Genomic DNA, 26,323 nt, shown 5'->3' with positions numbered 1-26,323 from the left:
ACTATAGTATCATATAAGTATGGTGGATTACTAAACTGATTGGAGCTTAACTGAACTGAACTGAACTGATTGGAGTTGCACTGAACTGAACTGAAATTAAGTAAATGTGAACAGGCCCTAATTTTCCAATTAAATTGTAGTTACAATACTTTCATTCTTATGCTTTACAAATTCACATCATCCCTTGTTGTAGTTTCTTGGAGTCTTGGATATTAGTTACAATCTAAATTAATTGTAACTACAAATAAAAAAGAACAGTAGTAGCATTTATAAGGAGATAAAGGTGTTAAAAACTTATCTGATCCTAAGCTACTGTACACAACCTAACCCAATGTGACCCAATTTAAAATTTGATTTGTGTGGCATACGATCAATTAACATGATATAAATATGAGCCTAACTCAAACCCAACCGATGACCCAAATCGACACCAATTCATAATGGCAGAAGAAATAATAATGTTCCGTAGCTTATTCCATCAATCCATAAATAAAGTTTTATTTTCGTATTTGGATGGGGCCAATACTCTACTAAGTTATTTCTTTATCCACTTTTAATCAATGTACCTTACTATATATTCTCACTTTCCTTAAAAACAATAAATTATTCTAGTTGGCTTAAAGTTTAATGATAGAGTATGAAACTAATCTAATTGAACTACAACCATGAAGGAAGCTTTTTAGTTGAGTCGTTCTTTTTAACATAAAATATTCAAACTATCAATGAACGAATATTGATGAACACGATTATTCTTCAGTGTTCTAACTACATGTACCCAAGATAAATAAACAGGGATCTTATAGTTAAACCATGTGACAAAATGTGTATACATAAATGCATTTAAAATAAAAAGTGAGCATGTGTCAAACTTGAATAAGAATGCAATTTGCGATGTTTGAAAATTTAGAAGCACACGTTTGTTACTTTACCTAACTTTAAACTACTCCGAGTAACGTATGTTGTCCAATCTAATCCAATTAATTACTTTTTCCATTATTCAAACAAGTCAAAGCTGCTCAATCAATGAAAAGTCAAACTTTATAACACAAGCCTACCCCAAAAATCCTTTATAAATACCCTTCGAACGTGTCTCAACTTACATCATAAATCATACTCAAAAAAATAACATCCCAAAAAACAAAAAAAAATCACCCCAAAAACAAAAACAAACACATTCACATAATCACAAAAATGGCTATTAAGAGAAGTAGAGAAGAGATAGAGCTAGAGAGGACAATAGCAATGGCCAACTACTTAATCCTCCTATCTCAGGCCCCGAACACGTTCTCACTCGAGCCGAGTACCGGTGGCCGGGTTTACGAGTGCAAGACATGTAACCGGCAATTCCCGTCCTTCCAAGCATTGGGTGGACACCGGGCTAGCCACAAGAAACCTAGGCTACTAACTAATGACGGTGAACAACATCAAAGCAACGTACAAAAGCCGAAAATACATGAATGCTCCATATGTGGGTTGGAATTTCCCATTGGACAAGCGTTGGGAGGTCACATGAGACGTCATAGAGCTGCCCTTGCTAGATCACAACATCAACTTCCTTGTAACGTTGGATCTCCTACGCTTTCGCTTTCGCTTTCGCTTGATGGTTCTTCATCACACGGTGTTTCGGAGTTATCTGGTGCGAGCAAGAGTAGTATTGATGATCATGATCATAGAAGAGTTATTTGCTTAGATTTGAATTTGACTCCTTTGGAGAATGGTTTGTTAGAGTTTGGAACGTTTGCTCCTGTTGTTTGTTGATTTTTTTTTTTTTTTTTTCCTTCAAAATTCTTAGGTTGACATTTGTTTATCTTTGTAAATTAGTTTAATATTCTTTTATTAATTTGTTATGTGTATATAGTGTTGTACTATGTACTAATTTAATAAAGCTCCTCCGTTTTTTTTAATATTATATTGTATTACTTATCTCTTAAATAAGTTTTATAAATATTGGACCTTACACATTTTTGAGCGAAAAAAAAACTCGTTTGTCAAGATATCATTATTCACACTACAGATTTCCATTAATAACACTTGTTAGCATATAATTTTGTTTTTTTAGTTCATGGCTTAATGCCTACCACCATGAGCAATTTTGTATTTTTACTCTCCCTATCTTCTTGAATCCTACTACCAAAAATTTTGGGGAACAAAAAAGTAGACGATTCAAATGATTTTTTTCTTTCATTTTACGTGTTCTTAAAGAACACCCAAATCTAGAACATTTCATTCTAGAAGAGAAAATACTTTTTCAAAATATTTACGTTATATAAGATTTTACTTGTAGATGATTAGATATAATGCATGTGAGATGTTCAATTGCACAAATTATGAGAATTGATCTCAGGATATCTAAAATTGGAAAAGAAACTCTAACCCCAATCTACATAAATATACAATAATGTATATCTAAATTTTCTTATAAGTAATCTATATCTATAATATAAAACGTATGTGGCATGTTATCCTGTTATTTAATGTGTATTAGGTCAATATGGGTATTGAGACATTTCTTAATAATTTGTGGTTGATGAAAAAGATATTGAGTCAAATGAAGTTTGTAACCGACGAAAATTATTTCCTCAGAAAGCTCGTGTTTATCTTATTTGAAGACCAAGTTTGTAGCATGGAATACAGTCGACAACTAGAAGTTTGACTCATATACCAAATACCATGACGATGGTACTGACGAAACATACGCTCCCTTACGATATTGATGACGAAACATAAACCGTAATTATGATAAAACAAATATACGAAGTGTAGTTATACAAAAAAATCGGTTAATTACAAGTCCGATTACAATCCGGAGTCATTACTAAGCAAGGCCTAGTATAGCTCCATCCCCAAATATGTGTTTGGGTTGAAGCACGGATTTCAAAGTCAAATTGTTTGCATTGGAAGTTCGGGACCCGAGTTATGTCCTCACATTTGCATGATCGTGATTAGTTGTTTACTTGGTTAATATATTTATTTTATTTAATAATTTTGGCTAATTTTTTTTAATTCAATGGACCTTTAGGATCAAATATTAGGGTTTTATACTATTTAATTTGATAATTGTTGTTTTTTTTTATTATTTTTTTTTATTGATATAGGTTATATCATGAAATATAAAACACTAGATTTTAGTGTTATGTCTTTGATGGATGATTATGCTACTATGTAGAATACGATTTAACTTTTTTTTTTTTGTTTGGTAACAATAAAATATTAATACATTTAATTTTTTTATTTCCATCAATATATTGTCTAGCAAATCCGGCCCGCAGGACTAGAAAATCCTGGCTTCGCCCCTGATCCCAGGCCCAACCTTTCAGCAATATCCTATACCTTTTAAGAAAGATAGGCAGTGAGTTCATAGGCTCATTAGATTGTAAGTTAAGCTACATATTTAGTAATTTTATTTGCTTTTATGTATAGTAATGTGTACTTTGTAATTTATTTAGGGTTTAATTTCCTTTCAACCTTTGTCCAAAATAATAATAATAATAATAAAAATATATAAAGGGATTGACCTATCCGCTATCCTACCCTGCTAATTTAGACAAGATTGATTTGTAAAAAACTTCATGTGAATAAAAAGTATTTTTACGATCCATAATAATAATACTTGTAATATTAATAAGATGTTCCCCCATAAAAAAAAATAAAAAAAAAAAAGAAAGAAAAAAAAGAAAAGAAAAAAAGTACTAAGGTGTCTAGTCTTTTGGCCACCAAAAGTTAGCAACTTTTCTATGTTCATGTATGCCCACGACAGAAAAACTTGCACAACGAAGTATGCAAGTGACAACACTATGTAATTTTTGCGGTCAAGATGTTGAGAACACACAACATATTTTTAGATCCTGTACTTTGGCTAAATTTGCGTGGAATAATTTTCCCGTAACAGATGGCTATACAACTAGTGAATCCATTTCAGGTACTCTTCAGAAATGGATTCAAACTTATATCCTGCTTCTTTATAGTCGGGATGGTATCCATATTTCCGCAATAATAACATTTATTGCAACTTTATGGGGAATCTGGGTAACTAGGAACCAACGTCTTTTTAGTGGTGATAATGGTGGTTTTACCACTTTGAAAAGAAACATTGAACAGGCTTTGCAATCTTTTCAAGATTTCAACAAACCAAATCTGCCAAGTTTGGGTATTCTGCAAATTCCGGAAACGGAAATTCATGAGCCTCCGGATTTTGCCAGGTACATATTGGACAGGAAGGATATATTTTTTGTGCAGATAGGGGTCAACTGGATTGTACTCTACAGGTTGATGGCTCATTTGAGAAAAATAGTGGAGCAAGTGGATTTGGTTGGGCTATGAAACTTAATGACGCGGAATTCTTGGATGCGGGAGCAAGCTTCGGATTATCAACCTCAGCATTGCATTCGGAGGCACAAGCTTGTCTTGAAACTCTAAAATGGTGTACTTCCATGGGATTCTCCAAAGTACTTCTATATTCGGACTCAATGAATTTGATCAACCTTCTACGCAAGAAAGAAATAGACGATATCAGTGTCTTCTGGACGATACGGGATATTCAAAAAATAGGTTTCAGTTTTCAGTGTTGCAATATCCTTAAAGTTGACAGAGACAAGGTACAACGAGCACACTTACTGGCCAACAATAGTAGAACTAGCTTAATTAGTTTTAATTTCAGTTTGTAATTTGTTAAGTTATGCTGATGTCAAAAAAAAAAAAAAAAAAAAAAGTTAGCAACTGAATTACCTAGTCGGCATTATCCAAATAAACACGACCGATTATAGCAAGATACACTCATTTCTTGTCAAAATAATACAAGTAACTAAGTTCTAGATGTTTTCATCTAGTATGGACTATGGAGTTTGGGGTTATGGACGTCACTAATTAGCTCATAGTGAAAGAAAATTAAATGTACATAGTACTAGTCAAGAAAAGAAAATTATAATTGTAAAAGAGAAGGAACTAAGACTGAACTACACACAAGTCTACTAGTCTAGGGAATTTTCTTAAGCTTAAAGAGAACAAATAGTCTGCCTCTTTATGTAACGCACAAATAATAATTTTGTTCGTAGTTATACTATTTTCTTTATTATTTGATGAAATCAGTAGCTCTTTAGTTGTTCTCACAAACTAGTTCTAAAGACTACTTAATGGCGTATCTTAATTGGTGCCATACACTGATACACATGTCAATGCACTAGTTTTACCTTAGCTATATATATGATTAAATATTAGTAAAAATATAAAAAATGTTGATACAATATTATGAAACTTTATATTATTACGCTACATATTTAACTATATACGTAGTATTTCACAATAAAAGGCCGCATCTATATGTCAACTAAACCAATCAAAGACCGCTACGTGTTCGGTAACTTGTTATAACAGGTTACATGACCAGTTTGGACCATTTTGAACGTATTGGGTATATATATGTCAGATTATTTAAAAATAACCCAAAGGTAGAATTATTTTTAGCAGACGGTCAATTTTTCCTAAATATTATATACTCGTAATAAATATGTCTAATTGTTATGACTTTCAACTTTCCTCCCCTAACTCTTTCATTTTTATCAGAAGAGAATCTTTAATATTTGGAAAAATTATTAATTTAAATCCATTTTTTACTTTAGCAACCTAACTCAGGGCCTGTTCTCATTGACTGAACTCAACTGAACTGAATTGAGCTGAGCTGAACTGAACTGAACTGAACTGAAATGAATATTTTATAAGAGAAGGAAATTAGGAGTTGAGCTGAGCTGAACTGAACTGAACTGAACTGAGCTGAACTGAACTGAGCTAAGCTGAACTGAACTGAATTTCAACGTAAGAGAACAGGAGGCCCTGTTCAAAAATTATATTTTGTAAAAATAATATTAGTTCTGTTTGAATAAAAAGTAGAAATATAATAGAAAATCGATAAAATAATTTCAATTCAGCAAAAAAAAAATTTACTCCATAGTTCTGTAAAATTAATTTCAGTTCAGAAAAATAATTTAAGTTCAGTAAAATTAATTTAATTTCGGTAAAAATAATTTCAATTCAACAATAACAAGATAATGTGAACGACACCCAAAAAGCTACTTATTTTATTCTTAATGGATGAATAACATAAAAGCCTTTTTAATTAGAAAACACATGAGAAATAATAAATTGGCACGCCATCTGAATTGACTATGTAAACTTCATTGTCATGATTACTTATAAATGACAAGTTCAACATGTTGGTTCTTTTTGGTACATAATTACATGCATATTTACGTTCACTAATCTATTAGTCGCAAATATGCGTTACTCACACATTGTGTACTACGTAGCATATGATGTCATCCTTACATTTTTCTTTTATTCTAGAAGTTCTAAGTTCGCCTAATCGCCTCCACGGTTGTTGACAAACAACTTTCTTTCAAAAATTTCTCATTTAACCGATTTTTGTACCTAAAAAAAACAAATACTTCCCCCTTTTCCTATTTTCTAATTCACCAACTAAAGTACTAATATACATCTACTAGTACAAATTATATGATATATTTTACTAAAACATTTTGGTAAACAACTAATTAGTCAAACCATTTAGCAAAGTCAAACAAACTAACTCACTTTAATAACTTTATAAAAACCCTCAACCACTTAGAAAACACAAATTTATTCCACAATACCTTAATCTTAGCAATCAATTACCAACCAAAGAAAATATGGTGCTAAAGAGGAGTAGAGAAGAAAACTACAATAATGTAGAAGGCACATTAGCTATGGCAAACTACTTAATGGTGTTATCACAAGGGCTAAAGACAGCAATCGTGACACACAATGAAGGTCGTGTATTCGAGTGCACAACATGTAATCGTAAGTTCCCTTCGTTCCAAGCCTTAGGAGGGCATAGGGCTAGCCACAAGAGACCTCGAGCTACAAGCAACGATCATAATAACCACGATGACAATGATCACTCGATGGATCATACAACTAAGGGAAAGCCGAAGATGCACAAATGTGTAATTTGTGGAGTAACGTTTCCATTAGGGCAAGCTCTAGGAGGTCATATGAGGCGGCATAGAGCTGCCCTTAGTGAGTCTTTACTCCCTTCTCCTTATCTTTCTTTATCTTTGTCAAGTTCTCCAAGTTATGATTGTCCAAGTAATGGTGGAAGTGTTTTGAGTTTGGACTTGGATTTGAATTTGACTCCTCAAGAAAATGGATTATTGGAGATGAAGACTACCGTTCCTCCTATTTTTGCTTGATTATTTTATTTGTTAGTCATTGTATGTAGAAAGTACACTAGCTTTATTCTTTAATTTTGGTTGATTTTATTATGATAACGAACTAATCTTGGAAAAATTTGTCATTTACTCCTTGGCAATCTTGTCTAGTAAATATCTACCTTTGATTTTCCCTTGTGAATAACAATTTATTAATGAATTAAATTATACAGGTAATTACAATATACATATAAAGAGGAGTGAGGAGATGGAGGGATGGTTACCATCTATCTCCTCCCTATGTGATGGGGGTTCGACTCTTCACAACCCCATTTTTGTGATAGGGTGGGGGCCCCTCCCTCGTAGTTTACCGTTAAAAAAACAATAATAAAATAAAATAAAATAATATGTTTCTTTCCACCTTTATTAGCTACTTTTTTTTTTTTTTTTGAAACACCTTTATTAGCTACTTCATTCAATTAGATATGATTTTTATTGTATATAAATTAGTTGACGGATCTGATAGAGATTTTGTTATTTGTGTATTACTTTATTGATTTTACTAATGAACATAAAATGACAAATTAGGGGAAAGAGTGAATGCAATGGCTTGATCATTATTCATTAATAGGTAGAGTATTATACAAACCTCCGAACATAAAATAGGAAACAATATTCCTATAAGATATGCTACCATTACTTAAGATATATTCTCTTAATAATATCTTAACATAAATAAACCTAAATATATTATTCCCTTAATAATATCTACAGAAAATATATCACACATATATTTTCCGATATCTCATATCTCTAACACCCTCCCGCAATTGTAACGGCAGTAACACGAACGTTGCGATTAAAATTCTTCACTTTGTTGAAGTCGATCGAGTTGCACTACTCCGTTGATGTCGCCTTCAATTTTTTTTTCAATGATAAGAACTTTCACCTTTTCAAACTCATCAGTCATCAATCAAGTAGAAACGTCATTGTTTTCGAACCTGCAAATATAAAAAATTTTGGTTTTTCCAGAGCAAAATTGAGCTCCAATCAAAAATTGGTTTTTTAGAGTAAACCACACTCAACTATCTTGATGGTCTTTTAAAGTATCCCACACTCAAATCTCTTAATGGTCTTTCAGAGTAAACAACACTCAAATCTTTTAATGGTCTTTTAGAGTAAACCACACTCAAATCTCTTTATGATCTTTCAAAGTAAATCACACTCAAATCTCTTATTGATTTTTAGAGTAAAACCAAACTCATATCCAAAGGAGCAAAATCATGCTCGAATCAACTCACAAAAAAGGAAAAAAAAATGCACAGCAGAATTCTTGGGTAAAATTTATGAATCACGCTGGTGAGTTCAATTTTCTAACCCATTGGCAGGGGAGAAAATTTTGTGAATGATCCCAAGATTTAACTTGCTCTTGATATCATGATAAATTGTTTAGGGCTCAAAGCTTGAGTCTTTCTCATTCATCTCAAATCATATATAGAGTACATAGCTTCCAACAAAATTTAAGATGATAACACAAGATGTTCTTGTATCAATCAAAGCCTACAATTAAGGAAACTATAATATATGATAAATATAAAAGATATTCCCCTAATCAGACGCGCAAGGTTCTTAATAATAATAAAAAAAGAACAACAACAACCGAAACACATTACCTACTGCCATGGCTGTTGTGACTGTTGATGATACACCACCAACTCCACCACCAAGAATTGACATCACATACCCTTATTATCTAGACTTCATCACTCCGACTCGACTGCGTGGGGAAAACTACGATGAATGGGCCGGTGACATTCATATTCAAACCGCGTTGGAGGCTCGCCGTAAATTTGTGTTTCTTGATGGCACACTCACCCCACCTTCTCCTTCGTGTACTCCAACCGAATGGAATACTATCCATGCTATGTTAATTTCGTGGCTCACAAACACAATTGACCCTGAGGTCAAGAGTACTCTGTCAAAATACAAAGGAGCATAATGCGTGTGGGATACTCTTAAGATGCGGTCTGCCACCGTTAATGGTCCTCGGATTCAACAATTGAAAGCTTCAATTGTGAAATGTGATGAACAGACGAAGGCTATGTCGGTGGCCTCTTACTTTGGAAAATTGACTGCTTTATGGGAGGAATTAAACAACCATGAGCCGATTATTACATGTGCTTGTTGCGAGAAGTGCACAACAGGGGTAGACAATGAGAATTGGTATGAGAATACTCGTCTTCATGAATTCTTGATGGGATTGTGCACTGATTATTATACGCAGACTCGCACCAAGTCAACATCTGATGTCAAGATCCAATGTCGACTCTTGATCGGGCATATCAGTTGGTGGCGCAAGACGAGACAGTACGTCTTGCCAAGAAAATCCCTGATGAGCAGCAACCTGAGGCCGTGGGGTTTGCTCTCCGAACAATAACGGGGAAGCCGAGGACAGTAGCCTCGGATGAAAAACCTGATCGGCCAGGTCATCTTTGCACCCACTGAAAGAAAACACGACACTTGGTTGCTGAAAGCTTCAACTAAAGGGGTATCCTCACTGGTGGCCAAACCCTTCAAAACGTGGCAAGCAACCACAGTTAGGCTACAGAGGCTGTAATCCACCTTGAGAAAATCAGTCGGGGCTTCTAGTACCAGCAACGTGGGTTCCGTGGGTGGTTCCTCTCAAACATTCACAGCCAAACAATGGAAAGTGATTGCCTGTTTTGTTGCTAACACAAAATTCCTGATGACCGTTTAAATGGTGAGTTTGATAATGACTTATATATGGATCGTTGACACGGATGCCTCTCGACATGTTACATGTGATGACAGATTGCTATTCGATACACATCTCATCTCACATTGTCCGGTGGGTCTTCCAAATGGAAAAATTGTTAATGCCACGAAGGAAGGCTCGGTTCGCCTATCATCCAAAATTGTTCTTAATCATGTGTTGTTTGTTCTTGATTAAAGTTGCAATTTGATTTCGGTATCACAATTGATCGATGATACAAATTATACTGTCCAATTTACCTCTAATATGTGTGCTATACAGGACCAATCAAGGGAGCTGATTGGAACGATTGTTAGGCGAGATGGACTGTTTTACTTCAACGGACGGGCATCTGTGCAACATGTGGCTATTTCAGATTTTTCGGCAACGTTAGAACTATGGCACAAGCATATGGGTCATCCGTCAGAAAAAGTTGTCAAACTCCTTTCTCTCGTTCATAATTGCTGTAAGGGTAGTTTAAATAAAGCATGTGAAGTATGTTTTCGTGCTAAACACCGACCCTAGAGATAGTTTTTCTTTGAGTGAGAATAAGGCCTCTAGAAATTTTGAAAAAAATACATTGTGATTTATGGGGCCCTTATAAACATGCATCATCTTGTGGTGCTCGATATTTTTTGACAATAGTTGATGATTTCTCTCTTGTTGTTTGCATTTATTTGCTAATTGATAAAACGGAGGTTTTCCGTATGTTTATGTCTTTTGTGGCAATGGTCGATAGACAATTTTCTCAAACAATTAAAGTTGTTCAAAGTGATAATGGCATCGAATTTAATTGTTTGCGTGATTTCTTTACTGCAACTGGCATCTTATTTCAAACTTCATGTTCTAAACCTCCACAACAGAATGGTTGGGTCGAGAGAAAACACAAACATGTTTTGAATGTAGGGAGGGCATTGAGATTTTAGGCTAATTTGTCGATTTATTTTCGAGGTTAGAGTGTACTTGCTGCTGCCATTTAATAAATTGAACTCCTTCCCCCCTCTTACAGAATAAAACCCTATATTAAATTTGTTTTGACACTACCCCTTCTTATACAACAATTTGTACTTTTGGCTGTCTTTGCTTCGCTCACAATAAAAAAGCTAAGGGTGATAAATTCGTAAGGGTATTTTTGTTGGCTATCCGTTTGGGAAAAGGGGTGGAATCTCTTTGATCTTGATTCTAAAGACTTCTTCGTGTCTCGTGATGTAAAATTTTTTGAAGATTTATTCCTATTTCTGGATCCATTTTCCTCTAACATTATTCCTGAAAAAATTATGCCAATAAATGTTAAGGTTCTGTATGACTTTGATGATGTGAACATGGGTGAATTTGGTGACATTCATATGGGTGATGATGCCCACACAGCCACGCAACAGCCTGCCATGCCTGTTGATCCAGCGCCTAATGGGCGTGCGATCGATGGTTGAAACCGCCACATCCACTACCCAGTCCGCTGGGTTTCCAGTGCCCGAGGGCATGGGCGTGGGTAATGAGGCTTCCAACAGCAGCACCGTCACTGTGCAGGGGGGCAGCAGCTTCCTTCTTCGACATCATCATCTCTGCAACAACCCACACATGAGCAACACACTCATGGCACTCTCATGGTGTAGACACCCATTTGTGTCTCCCCAAAACCAAACCCAGTGATGAATGCTTTTTACGTCGAACCATAATCGAATGAGGTGAAAGTGTGAAAAGTCAAGTGTTGCGGTTAGTTTTTATTAAAATCTTTCTTTCTGTTTTCGAAAACCCACTCTATTTTATGAAAACGTCCAATCTAGTTTAGTTTGGTCCATGATAAGGGTCCAATAAATGTGTAGTTGGATGGGGCTTGAAAAGTCCTTTCCAACGATATATTACAAGCCCAATTCCGATGAATAATGAGGAAGTTATGGCCAAAATACTAAACTAGGCCCAAACCGGATTTTACCTACGACCCAATGATCATGTGGAGTGTCTAAAGGTTTAATCCTATTCCTAAACTAATTAGGATTGATTAGAATCTTTTATAAGTTTCTAAAATATCTTAATTATCCTTTTTTGAAAAGATAAGATTATAGAGTTTGAATTTAAATAAATCTTTCCTTTTTTAAAACTTTCCTAATTCTATTCGGATTTAAAGATGTTCAAAGATAGTCAGATATTATTTTCGTGCCTCATATATTTTATCCAAATTTTTTATGGTTGGATAGATCTTGAAATTATCTTTCCAATGATATATTATAATAATAAATCCGAGCTATAACGAAAAAGATATGAAAGGAACACGAAACTCTATCCAAAACTGACACTCTTTCACTATTTCGGCCATATCTTTTTATCTACAAAAGATTTTAATCTTATTCTAATTGCATTAGAAAGTAGACTTCAAGATCCTTCCAACGAAATATTATATGACTTATTTGGACTTCTAGATCATAAGATATGATAAAAACAAAATCCGCAAAAACTGTCTCTGTCGCCAAACGACAGGCTTGTCGCCTCGCGACAGACATTGTCGCCTGGCGACAAGATAAATTTCTGGCGACAAGGTCAGTTTGTTAGCGACAGAGTGGAGTTTTATTCCTTATCAAATTCTATGATTTTCAGGACTTTTTCCTTATAAATAGGGTCCTCGACCTCTGTTTTTATTCATCATCTCTCATCAATTCTCATCAATTCTCATCATCTCTCATCAATTCTCACTATTAATTCTCTCTATTCTCTCTCTAAGAAATATAGCTTATTCTTCCTCTCTATTTCTAAACTAACTTTTTACAAATACAATATTCCGCATTCACAAGATCTTGAAACACCAAGCCAAGTTCGAAGTTACCTTCGCCCTAGACGTGAAAGGTTGATAATTTCTGAGGGTTTGGTCCAAATCTAGTCAAAACTTTATTTAACTTGATTTTAATTTAATTCTTTAATTGTTCTTTATTATTTTCATTGAAGTTTACTAACTTGTGTATTTTGTTATTAGAAAGAGGTACGAGGCTTCAAAGTAAGTAGATTAGCTTACTCCCTATTTTCTTAACAATGTAGAAAGCATGCTTATTATTGTTTTATGATTCCTAGTATCATGTTAGGATGTTTTTAATGCTTTCTAGTATCATGTTTAGGATGCCTTTACTCTTTCTAATATCATGTTAGTACCATGTTAGGTTTAAAGCTTTGATCTTTATTGCTTAGTAATATGCTAGGGTTTGTTATTAATCTTGTTAGTATCATGCCTAGGATCTTGCTATTATTATTAAGCTTTATTATGCCTTATCATGTTATTATCATCGTTATTATTATTTATTGATTTATTTATTTATTATGTTGCTTGATATATTTTATCGTTATTGCTTGATCACACCTTTTTATGATTGTTAAAGGGAATTTGTACTTGAAATCACGCTTAATAAGATAATTATTAATTTGGTTTAGGCTAATGTGATTTTAACTCAAGTGATCGCCAATAATAGTATTATTTGTGCATTAATATTCAACCAACATAGATAAAGAGGTTAGGTTTAATATGATGTTTGTATGTTATTCGAAAAGCGCGCATGAATACGAGCAGAACAAAGTAGATGCCTATTTTATAGGGCGGGTCCTTTCTTTTGTAGATTGGATTCGTACCCTCATCCCCGGACCCTGTTTGGTTCAAGACCTTATGGAGTTGATGGTCCTTTTGGATTGTCTTTTGGGTTTACAAGTTCCTAAAACTTGTTGGCGACTCTTTTGCTCTCTTTTCTTTCCCTTTGGCACGCCACCATACTTAAGTGTATGATCACAGTGGGGTTCAAGTTTGGGATCATAATGCTTGAAATATTCCCTACACATGGGTAAAGGTATGCGTTAAAAGTTTACGAGTGTTCGGTTGAAAGATTATGTAACTCACACCATCATTACAAACAGTCCATCATCTCCATCTCCTAACACTTCGTCTTCAAAGCATCCCTCAGGTACTCTTTACCCCATAACACATTTTATTAATGTGACATTTTTTCTTTACATTACCTTAATTATATTGGAGCTATTACTTCAGGCAAAGAGCCAAGGTCTTTTAAGGAGGTTATGAAGGATGCAGGTTGGAGAAAATCAATGCAAAATGAAATTCAGGCTCTTGAAAAAAATGGCACATGAACAATGGAAGATCTTCCTCCTAGCATGCGTCCTTTAGGGAGTCAATGGGTGTACAAGATCATATATAACTGATGGGAGTATTGAACGTTTGAAATCCAGATTGATTGTCTTCGGCAAACATCAAAAGGAGGGCATTGACTACATCGAAAATTTTGCTTTGGTTGCTAAAATGGGTACTGTTCGAGCTTTCCTTGCCATAGCAGCTAGTAAAAATTGGGAGCTACACCAGATGGATGTGCATAATGCATTCCTTCATGGAGATCGATCTTGACGAGGAAGTTTACATGAAACTGCCTCCGGGCATTGAATCATCGCATCCTAATAAGGTATGTTGCCTTAGAAAATCCTTATATGGCCTGAAACAGGCCCTTCGATGTTGGTTTTCCAAATTTACTTCTACTTTGAAAGCATATGGTTTCTTGCAGTCATACTCTGATTATTATTTGTTTACTTACACTAACCGTGGCACACAAATTAATGTGCTTGTGTATGTTGATGATCTCATTATCTCTAGGGATAATTCCGCTAGTTTAAAGGCATTCAAGACATATCTTAGTGACTATTTTCATATGAAAGATCTTGGTACTCTGAAATAGTTTTTTGGCATAGAGTTTGCTCGTAGCTCTTCTGGTTTTTTTTTTGTGTCAGAAAAAATATACTCTTGACATTATTTCAGAGGCAGGATTGTTAGGTTCCAAGCCTGCTGATTTTCCTATGGTACAAAATCACAAGCTTGGTCTAGCAAGTGGTCCCACACTATCTGATCCTAAATCCTATAGCAGACTTGTCAGTAGGTTGATCTATCTTGAAGTAACTAGGCCGGATTTAGCCTGTTCGGTCCATATTTTATCTCAGTTTATGTGGGAACCAAAAACAAAACACTAGAAGCAGCTCTATGAGTTGTTAGATATCTGAAAAGCACTTCAAGTCAAGGCATTTTGTTACGATCTGATAGTGAACTCACTCTACAGGGTTGGTGTGATTCGGACTTGGCCGCATGTCCCTTAACACGCAGATCTTTGATGAGGTGGCTGATATTTCTAGGCTGTTCTCCTATTTCACGGAAGACCAAAAAGCAACCAACTGTTGCTACAAGTTCGTCAGAAGTAGAGTATCGCTCCATGTCAGCCATAACTTGTGAATTAAAGTGGTTGAAGGGTCTTCTTTTGAGCTTACGTGTACATCATCCCAAAGCTTTAAGACTATTTTGTGATAGTCAGTCTGCAATGCACATTGCAAAGAACCCGATATTTCACGAACGAACAAAGCATATTAAAGTTGAATGTCACATTGTTCGGGATGCAATCACAGATGGTCTCATTGAACCCTCTTATCACTACTAAAAATTAAGGTATTTGCGACCGCCTCTAATGGTCGCAGAAAATAGCAAAAACAGTCGCAATTCATAATTGCGACCGTCAACGGTCTTAAAGGGGAGGTCGTTATTTCCTTGGTCGCAAAAACAAATTATTACGACTGTGTGACGGTCGCAGATTTATTGCGACCGTTTTTGTTATTTTCAACGACCGCAAGGGAAACGGTTGCAAATATTAATAATTGCGACCGGTAAATGAAGCGGTTGCAATTTTGGAAATTAGCGACTGCTTTTGGCCGTTGCTAAAAGTTTTAAAAAAAAAGAAATTACGCACCACCCCTCTTCTTTACAGCCACGCCCCCCACCACTTCTCACACCTAAGCCACCTTTACCCACTGCCCCTTCCCAGCCAACCACCTTTACCCACCACACTGCACACCTTAAAACACCACCCAATCACCACGAAAACCCCAACCAGCCACCACAAAAACCCCAGCCACCATGAAAACCAGCAAAAATCAACCCAAAACACAGATAAAATCAAACTAAAAAAAAGAAACCAAAAAATCAAAACAAAAATTCAAACGAAAAAAACAGACAAAATTTGAATGATTAAAACATGAAAATTCAAATTAAAACATGGAAATTCGAATTAATAAAAAAAAAACAGACAATTCGAAGTAATAAACCACAAAATCGAAAATAAAACAATTATCAAACCATAATCAACAAAACAATCAAACCCGAAATAAAATTAACAAGATTCAACCTAAAAATTGAAACGAAAATCAAACATACGTTGTAATATTAACAAAAATCAAACAAAAAATCACGTAAAAATTCAACCCAATAATTATACCCAAAATAAATAATCCCACAACAATTAAACCAACAAATTCGAACAAAATATTCTGCCAAAAAATCCAACAGAAACGATATTAGCGGTCGTACTTTTGCGACCGTCGCAATTTTAGCATTTGGCGACTGCTACTAACGGTCGCAACAACAATTATTTTATTTTGAAATATTTTTGACATGTATTTTATTTTTGATAATTATTTAAATACATTTGCGACCTTTTCATAACCCAAAAACGGTCGCAAATCTGCGATTGCTCTAAATACGGCCGCAAATCTACGACCGCTTTAAAATTGGCCGAATTTTAGTAGTGTATGTTCCCACTCATGCCCAACTGGTTGATATCTTCACCAAAGCATTGGGCAAATCACAATTTGAACATGTCCTTCACAAGTTGGGCGTCTTCAGTCCACCCGCTCTAACTTGAGGGGGGGGGGGGTGTTAGGAAAGATTAGGGGAATATCTTTTATATTTATCATATATTATAGTTTCCTTAATTGTACGCTTTGATTCACAAGAATATCTTGTGTTATTATCTTTTGTATTCTTGGAAGCTATGTACTCTATATATGATTTGAGATGAATGAGAAAGACTCAAGCTTTGAGCCTTAAACAATTTATCAATGAATAAAGTAATATTATAATATATTTGTTTTAGCACCTAATTTAAGTAATTAATTGATTTTTTTTTTTAAAAAAATTATCTTTATTCTCTATATATATAAATATGTGTATATATATATATATATATATATATATATATATATATATATATATATATATATGTGTGTGTGTATGTATATATATATGTGTATGTATATACATATGTGTATGTATATACATATACATATGTGTATATATATATATATACATATGTATATACATATATATACATATATATATATATATATATATATATATATATATATATATATATATATATATATATATATATATATATATATATATATATATATATATATATATATACATACATATATATACATATGTGTATATATATACATATGTATATATACTATATATATAATATATATATATAAATAAAGGAAGAGAGGCATTTTAGTCTTCACAAGGCCGAGAGTCCGAGACACCACAACCCTTTGCCATGGTTTATATAAAAGAGATAATCGTGACTTTCCTAATTAAATTATGAAAAAATAGTCAGAAAGCACTTTCTTGTGAGAATGACCTTTTTGTAGAGAAAAATATCAAGAAACTATCTTGATATTATTCTGAATCATATCTTTGACTAATTAAGATATTTATGGGAAAAAGCATCAAATTAGCTTCGTAGTTTTGTGTAACTGATGTCTTTGATTTAGGTAGTTATATTCCTTAAATCACTCCACTTGATTAGCTATAATTTATTATGTAATATCTTATGTACTTAATTAGTCCATAGCTTGCATATATATAGGCTGTAATTTTATACAAAGTAATTCAATTGCTTATCTCGTCACATGGTATCGGAGCCAGCGTGATACAAAGGTCACAGGTTCGAATCTCATTCACCCCCCACTTTTAAGTGGAATATTAAGCGCAGGGTATGTGGAGGGCCCATGCTGCATCCACACTTCTAGCCCAACGGGCTCTCGTGTGAGGGGGCGTGATAGAGTATAAAACATATTCCTGGGCCTCAACCATCAGCTTAAGCTTTTGGTTGAGTTGGTCCTCTAACATGGTATCAGAGCAGGTTTAATCCAAACCTCAAATTTTTTTTTTCCTGCCAAAACAACCCCTTCATGGCTTTATCTAACAACATTGTTGTACCTCCACATCCTCTTGTTATAAGCCTTCAAACGCAAATGAGACATACTACTATGTCTGCCCCAACTCATACTACAACACCCCACGCTCACATTACAACAATCGAAAATGCTACACCTCACACAACTTGGCTCCTTGACACAGGTGCTAGTCACCATGTCACCTACAACATGTCAAACTTAGCCTCCCTACATCCTTATGTAGGATCCGAGGAGATTGTCATTAGCAATGGCACTGGCGTTCCGATCACTCATACTGGTTCTCTTACTCTCTCTATTTCTTCAAAATCTATTCATTTATTGAATGTCTTATGTGCACCCACTATGACCCGTAATATTATTTCTGTTTCCCAATTATGTTCTGACAACAATCTTGCTATTGAGTTCTCTTCCAATTCCTTCTTAATTAAGGATAGTCTCACGGGGGCACATCTTATCAAAGGTCCAATTACACAAGGGGTTTATGAATTATCATCTTCTTCAAACATCCTAGCATTATCTACTACTAAAACTCATGCAATAGATTGGCATCATAAACTTGGTCATCCTTCATTAGCTATTTTCAAGAGTCTTGTCTCAGATTATAAGCTTGATGTCCCTGCTAGTTCTTTTTCTTTTAATTGTGATGCATGCCAATGTAACAAGAGTCACAAGCTTCCTTTCAACAAATCTACTTTACATTCTCATGCTCCTCTGGACATAATTTACACTGATTTATGGACTTCACCAGTTTATTCCCTTGATAATTTCAAATACTATGTTGTATTTATTGATCACTATACCAAGTACATTTGGTTTTATCCTCTAAAAAACAAATCAGACACAAAACCAGTTTTCATAAGATTCAAAGCCTTAATTGAAAAGTTTTTTGATAGGTCTATCAAAATCTTATACTCTGATAATGGGGGAGAATATGAAGCATTACACACATTCTTAACCATAGCTGGAGTATCTCATCTCACTTCCCCTCCTCACACACCTGAACATAATGGTTTTGCCGAGCGTCGTCATCGCCATATTGTAGAAACCGGACTCTCTCTTTTGTCCTATGCTCAATTGCCACTTACCTTTTGGTCTTATGCCTTTACCACGGCATCTTATCTTATTAACTGGCTTCCAACTCCTACTTTGTCAAACAAATCTCCATACCACAGCTTATTTGGAGATTTACCTAATTATCTCAAATTAAAGAGTTTCGGTTGTTTGTGTTATCCATGGCTTAAACCATACACTAAACACAAATTAGAGTCTAAATCCAAGCCTTGCATTTTTATTGGGTACTCTAAAACTCAAAGTGCATATCATTGTCTAGATCCCATTTCTAATCGAGTATACACTTCTCGTCATGTTCGATTTGTCGAAACTGATTTTCCATATACTCGGTTATGTGCACAAACTACTTTAGAGCCCATTCCTAATACGAACACTTGGTGCTCACTTACTATTCCCATCATTCCCACTAATCCCACGCAAATTCCTACCGCCTAACACATTACCACAAAATTCCTCATTACCTACCACTTCGGGCCCACCTACAACTCCATTACTCTCATCCACATCAGACTCTAATTCTACCACTACACCCTCATCATCACAATCCATTTCTATGCCACAACCCACTACTACTCAACAACCTACATCTCCACCCTCCTCTTCCTCTGAAGAAGAATCATCTCATTCTAATACACAAGAGTCAGAACAGCCTACTGCACCAACCAATATCCTCCACCAACCTCAACCTCCATCGGGTATCATAACTCGATCTAAAAATAATATTCACAAGCCAAACCCAAAGTATGTTAATTCAACCTCCGTAAAAGGAAAACCCGTAATACCCAAAACAACTTCTCAAGCACTTAGAGACCCATTGTGGAAGAAGGCAATGGAGGAGGAAATTGCATCAATTTACAAACTTGAAACTTGGGATTTGGTGCCTCCGGAACTTGCCCGCAACATTGTTAAATGCAAGTGGGTATTTCGGATCAAATACACACAAACTGGTGCAATTGAGCGCTACAAGGCTCGGTTAGTAGCCAAAGGCTTTCAACAAAGGTCTGGTATTGACTACACGGAGACCTTTAGCCCGGTTGTAAAACCGGCAACAATACGCACTCTTCTTAGTCTTGCGGTCTCACAAGGTTGGAACCTTCGTCAACTTGACATTAATAATGCTTTTTTACAAGGTACATTGCAAGAAGAAGTGTACATGTCACAACCACCCGGATTCATTGACTCTAAATTTTCTACTCATGTTTGCAAATTAAAGAAGGCCATTTACGGTTTAAAGCAAGCTCCACGGGCATGGTATACCGAGCTTGCCAATTTTTTACTTGGATTGGGTTTTAAGAGATGTGTCTCTGACACCTCTCTATTTATTTTGCATCGTACTACCAGTCCTATTTATCTCATTGTTTATGTTGACAACATTATTATTACTGGTCCAAGTGCAACTAATCTTGACATGTTTATCAAGACTTTGGCAAGCAGGTTTTCTTTGAAGGACTTGGGTCAATTGTCCTACTTTCTTGGTGTTGAAGTCATACCCACATCAAATGGTTTATTTTTAAACCAACAGAGGTATATCATTGATCTCCTTGAAAAGATGGGAATGCTTGAATCTAAGCCAACACCCACCCCCATTGTCATCACTCATACATTGACTGCCAACTCGGGTACTACTCTTGATGAGCCTAAAGATTATAGAGCTGCTGTTGGTAGTCTCCAATACCTCACCCTAACTAGGCCGGATGTTGCCTTTGCTGTTAATAAACTATCTCAATTTATGAATCGACCAACGACGGAGCATTGGTCGGCACTCAAACGCCTAATGCGCTACCTCAATGGTCGTACTCCCATAACTTGGTGCTCCAAAAAGCAAAGGTCCTTAGCTCGATCATCCACCGAAGCAGAGTATAGAGCAGTTGCTTCCACCACTGCTGAAATCATGTGGGTTCAAAACCTACTCACTGAGATGGGCATTCTTATAAATAATACTCCAGTTATATACTGTGACAATCTAAGTGCCACTCACTTAAGTGCAAATCCGGTCTTTCACTCCAAGATGAAGCATTTGGCTCTCGACTTCTATTTTATTCGAGAACAGGTTCAAACAGGTTCTTTGCGTGTTACACATGTACCAACTGGTGATCAACTAGCTGACTTCCTCACTAAACCACTTTCAAGACCGCGGCTCGACTTGCTACTCACCAAGATTGGACTCACTGACCCGCCGACGGTCTTGCGGGGGCATGTAGAGAATAATATCAAGAAACTATCTTGATATTATTCTGAATCATATCTTTGACTAATAAAGATATTTATGGGAAATAGCATCAAATTAGCTTCGTAGTTTTGTGTAACTGATATCTTTGATTTAGGTAGTTATATTCCTTAAATCACTCCACTTGATTAGCTGTAATTTATTATGTAATATCTTATGTACTTAATTAGTCCATAGCTTGCATATATATAGGCTGTAATTTTATACAAAGTAATACAATTGCTTATCTCGTCACACTTTTATGTTAAATTTAAAGTGGTACCAAAATGTTGGATTAATGATTCAAACGTTTTAGTTGCTAGTGTTTAGGTTAGTTGAAGAGTTAGTGGTATGCTTATTTTATCATTATCTCAATATGCTTTGTAGTACGTGGGAGTGCAGTATGTAGTGGCTTAAGTTTAGGAGTTTGTTAGTACTTTGTTAGTGGATAATGGTTTAGCCATTAGTGGAGTATGAGTTCCTATTATTTAGGAGTTTAAGTTATCAATTTGTTAGTATTAGGCCTATATATATCTTTTGTATTTTCCGTGAATCAGTGTGTGTGAATATATCGAATTATCAGTTTTTATCCCTCTCTTTAGTTCCTACACAAAAGACCATATAAGCGAGTTTTGCTGTAAGAAACGACCTTGTGGTTGGAAAATGGGAGTTGACAATCGGAATATGGCGTTGATCGACACGTGGAAGGCGCGTGATGTTTCCAATATTTAACTTTTCAATTTTCGAGTCAAAATATTGCCCTGTTAAGGTTTTGGAAGTCATTGTGATACTTAAGAGTCCAATTTAAATTCAAATTGGCAAAAAAATTTACTAATATTGTCTTGTTTTTGCGTGCCAAAAAACGCTCAATTTCCGTGTTGTCATTTTCAAGCCAAACAACTTTGTAGAAGAAGGAAGAAATCCCTAGAAACCGATGATAAAGGGTGGAAGACAAATAGACAATGATATGGGTGATAACGTGAAATAAAGAAATGAGTATATCTACTTAGAGAATAAATAACGTAATTAAATGTCACAAGATTATCTATGAGATCGAGATACAGTCAATTATAAAAATACTCTGAGTGCAACTAAAGCAAAGTGTACCCGAGTGTATATACTGGAGACATGGAGTTGCATATCATTCAGTTAGTAATTAAGAATGTGAGCAAACAAGTTTAGTTTTAATATGGATTGACAAAATTTTTATCACTAGGGGCGTTACACATATCCTGACAAATACGAAAAATTTAAGTATACCAAACATATAAAGAAAGGGAAAAATACACAAAAATTATGGTGTCATGCCGCGAAATTTATTCTTAATCATCTTCTAAGCTTCATTAGGAGTCTCTTTAATGACACCGAGATCATTACCAACATTTGCATCTTCTGTAATTGTGCTTAGTGTTGAGTCTGGTGATTCAATAATTGGTAAAATTTGCTCTTTTTCATCTTTGCTTTTCCCCCATATCACTATGTATAAACCCATAACTATTACAATTGCTCCGAATATCCTGCAATAACAACATTTTTAAAAGAATGAATACAAGAAATAATTGAGATATCTCTTAATAAAGGACATAGAAATATGTTTTAAATAAATTTTGGTTTACTTTTTAGTTTTTTTTTTTTTTTTTTTTTTTTTGGCAATGATAGATTGAACTAAAATATCACAATTATTAAGAGCATTATAGAAACGTTAATAGTTTAATTTGGTAATAATAAAAAGTGAAGTGTATATGTACTAGGATATCCTAAAATGAGATTTGTCATATGATTGATGACATAGTTATAATATTCTATATTTGTTTTATCTTGTATGCTTTTCCAAAACAAAATCGTTTTGATGGCACAAAATCCATTAACTTTTGTTTGTTTTACTTAAAAAAAAATAATTATAGAAATTGAGATAAAAATAAAAATAAAAAACCAATACCTTCCCAAAGTAAGTTGTTCAGCTAGAACAAAGGAGCCAAGGAAGGCTACGATAACCATGCTTAAAGGATTAAAAGCGGTCACAAAAACCGGTCCTTTTTCCTTCATTATTTTCCCTTGTAAATAAAATCCAATTCCTGAACAAATAACCCCCTGAAAATTTATAAAATTGCAAACACTTGATCATTTCAGTGCCTTGAATATGTACTCGGACTAGATATAGCTGTTACATTACTAGTTTAAATAATGCTATCATCGTGACAATTAAATATAAACCATATGTACGTAATATAAAGTGTTACGTACACTGTAGATATAGGCAAACAACTTAGAATCCCAATCAAGCGCCCAAATGGAAGTGTTTCGTTCGGCAACAAATGCTACAATAGTACCTTCTATTGCGCCCGCAAAACACATTAATGCCGTTAGGGACATCTCTGCTGGGTATGATTTTAATGTTATTGCCTAACCCAAAACAACCAATAACCCATGTGAGAATTTGTGACGTAACATATAAAAACCCACATGAAATATATGTGATATACATAATTCCCTAAAATAGTGCATAAAAATTAAAATCAATTTTAAAAAAACCACATGCAATATATGCCGTTCCTTTTCTACTGCGTATAATCCTAAGTTTAGTACTCGTAGTGAAAAATGAGGATGTTCTTCATAGCCTTTTTTTTTTTTTTTTTTTTTTTTTTTTTTTTTTGAAAGAAGATGTTCTTTATAACTTGTAGCTTGATTAAACATGTTCAAAACTACCAACTAAAAACCTTTTTTTTTTTTTTTTTTTTTTTTTTTTTTTTTTTTTTTTTTTTTTTTTTTTTTTTTAAAGAGGATGTTCTTTATAACTTATAGCTTGATTAAACATGTTCAAAACTACTAACTAAAAACCTTTTTTTTTTCCTTTTTTTTTTTTTTTTTTTTTTTTGGCGTGAAATTGGAATTTTTTTTGAGTTAACATATATCCAAAATTAAATTTTTAATAAAATCTTATAAGTTTGTCTTATGGTAGGTCTGTGAATATAACCTAAATCGGATTTATTTTGAGTTAAAAGAAATCCAATCAGTTTCATAATTAAGATTGTTAGTGATCCTTATGGTAGATTTGTGATTGTGATTATAATACATGAAGTACAAATAATGGATGCTTACTTGTAGAATAACAAAGCCTGCCCAACCCATACAACCAGTAGTGATCATAATTGCACCCTTGATAGGATTTTGATGATAAACAGTCTTAACAACATGATGATTGTAACTTCCGTTACTCCATGGCATATTAAGCCCTGGACCTTTTACAAGAGTCATTATTGTTGCACCTCCAATCGTCACTATCGTTCCACCCACCTTCGCTAAGCTCGGAAGTTTCTTATTCACTACTTCGAGCCTAATCAAAATATGCATTCTGATTAATAATATCGTGCATAGAAAATGGAACAACTTACGTACGTACAAAATTTAATTTTAATGTACGTGTTATGTGATGATCGTGTTAGTACCTAAAAATCCAAGCTAGTAGAAACGTTAGGGCTGGGACGGTGTTGCTTAATGCACTAACAAAGGTAGCTGTTGTGTATTTCATCCCCGCGTAGTAGAGGTTCTGATCGATTACTGGCCTGCACCAAAATATTCCGATTTAATTAATACATTACATATACGTACACTAGGGAATTCTATTTAGTGACCATATGTTTTCAACTACTTTTTAAATTTTGGGTACTTCCTTATTCTCTAACGAGAAAGTTAGGAAACAGAGGGAGTACTTACTTAGTTGATTGCTCCACGTACAAAAGAGCTTCGTTGCACAATATTATTATGACCATGAAATAATTGAAATACTTCATGATCGATTTTTATTTATTAAATAGTGTATAGAAATACTTACTCTAGCAAACCAAGACCTAGTATCTTGATGAAAATGGAGAGGGTCATTTGCGGCCTTACCTTCCTGCATAAAAAATCACACAAGCAATAAGTTACAACTCTTTCTTCTAGCATGGTGTAATATAGTGTTAGAAATAGGTGTCACACGACAATATGGTACATAGTCACGTACATACCTTTCGAGTACAAAGGCGAAAGGAGATAAGACAATGGCAGCCACAGCTTGCCTATAAACAACGAACGAGTAATTACTCATTCCATGGTTAAGGGCAGACTTAGCTATTATAGCTAGCCCGGCGATCCCAAATTGCATAAAGATGACGGCCAAGTACGGTCTAGCTCGACTCCAAATCTTTGCCATAGATGCCATTGTAGTGAAATCACTATTTTTTTTTTCTCTTTTCTCTCCTTAGTGATTTCAACAACTATTTGGTAAATGGCATTAAGCCATGCAAAATATGCACCTATTTATAATATAGGTACTTTAAAGTTTGGGTGCATGAAAATATGAAATTCTAAGAAAAATATTACACGGCTTCAAGTTTTCGAATCCGAGGGATTCCACTAATTTAATTGAAGATTATCTATTTAATTAACTACTTATCGAGTTCCCACCATTTTATTTTAATGTTTGTGTTTTTTGGTTGAAAAAAACGTTATAAACGAAAAACAAGAGGAATAATGATGATTTAGTGGAATTATGAGCTAGAAATTTGACGTATTAAATAAAAAAAAGAGATAATAAAATTAATAAAATCATTGAACTTGATCACTTTATAAAGGGAATTGAGTCACCCCACTAACACATTAATTATTTTTATTTGTGCATATACCGTATAATGCTTAATTGCTTACCCACAAGTTACAACATAATCAACTTTAAGTTTGTTAATTCTTTTTTCTTAAGGTTTGTTTTTTCCAAAAAGTCGAAACTATATTATCTTAAGGATTAGAGTTAAATTATCATGGTTAATTGAGTAATATTACATGCATATTAGTTTTATGTAAATCTACCATACAAACTCATATAGTTATACTTTGAAATTTTACCTAAGAGAATCAACAGATATACGGAAAATATTAATATTCAATCAAATTACTTAATTTGAAATGACACCTATAACTTTTGAAAGATCTAAAGTAGAAATGTAGCTTGTTATTTATAGACCGAAGATATTAATCTAATTTGAAATGACACCTATAACT

General features: G+C 34.3%; 4 protein-coding genes across 4 annotated transcripts; 3 read left to right on the top strand and 1 right to left on the bottom strand.

Annotated features, from left to right (window-relative positions):
• Positions 1-1,136: 1,136 nt before the first annotated feature.
• LOC145595441 (zinc finger protein ZAT11-like) lies at positions 1,137-1,895 on the top strand. The gene has a single exon (XM_081651853.1). The coding sequence runs from the start codon at positions 1,192-1,194 to the stop codon at positions 1,756-1,758; it is 567 nt and encodes a 188-aa protein (XP_081507979.1). The 5' UTR covers positions 1,137-1,191; the 3' UTR covers positions 1,759-1,895.
• A 1,882-nt stretch (positions 1,896-3,777) lies between these two features.
• On the top strand, positions 3,778-4,664 carry LOC145594174 (uncharacterized). Its single transcript, XM_081650509.1, has 2 exons — positions 3,778-4,199; positions 4,241-4,664. The coding sequence occupies exons 1-2, from the start codon at positions 3,778-3,780 to the stop codon at positions 4,662-4,664; spliced, it is 846 nt and encodes a 281-aa protein (XP_081506635.1).
• A 2,013-nt stretch (positions 4,665-6,677) lies between these two features.
• LOC145594173 (zinc finger protein ZAT12-like) lies at positions 6,678-7,220 on the top strand. Its single transcript, XM_081650508.1, has one exon. It carries the CDS (start codon positions 6,678-6,680, stop codon positions 7,218-7,220), a length of 543 nt encoding a protein of 180 aa, XP_081506634.1.
• A 15,399-nt stretch (positions 7,221-22,619) lies between these two features.
• LOC145594172 (WAT1-related protein At2g39510-like) lies at positions 22,620-25,487 on the bottom strand. The gene is made up of 7 exons (XM_081650506.1): positions 25,294-25,487; positions 25,119-25,181; positions 24,733-24,849; positions 24,386-24,620; positions 23,531-23,689; positions 23,226-23,377; positions 22,620-22,803 (listed from the first exon to the last, which is right to left on the bottom strand). Exons 1-7 carry the CDS (start codon positions 25,485-25,487, stop codon positions 22,620-22,622), a joined length of 1,104 nt encoding a protein of 367 aa, XP_081506632.1.
• Positions 25,488-26,323: the final 836 nt, after the last annotated feature.

The sequence above is a fragment of the Chenopodium album genome, chromosome 19, assembly GCF_948465745.1.
Source record: "Chenopodium album chromosome 19, dcCheAlbu1.1, whole genome shotgun sequence".
In the NCBI taxonomy this organism is placed as follows: Eukaryota; Viridiplantae; Streptophyta; class Magnoliopsida; order Caryophyllales; family Amaranthaceae; genus Chenopodium; species Chenopodium album.
The sequence above is the reverse complement of the archived record's forward strand: the minus strand, read 5'-3'. Positions and strand labels throughout refer to the sequence as shown.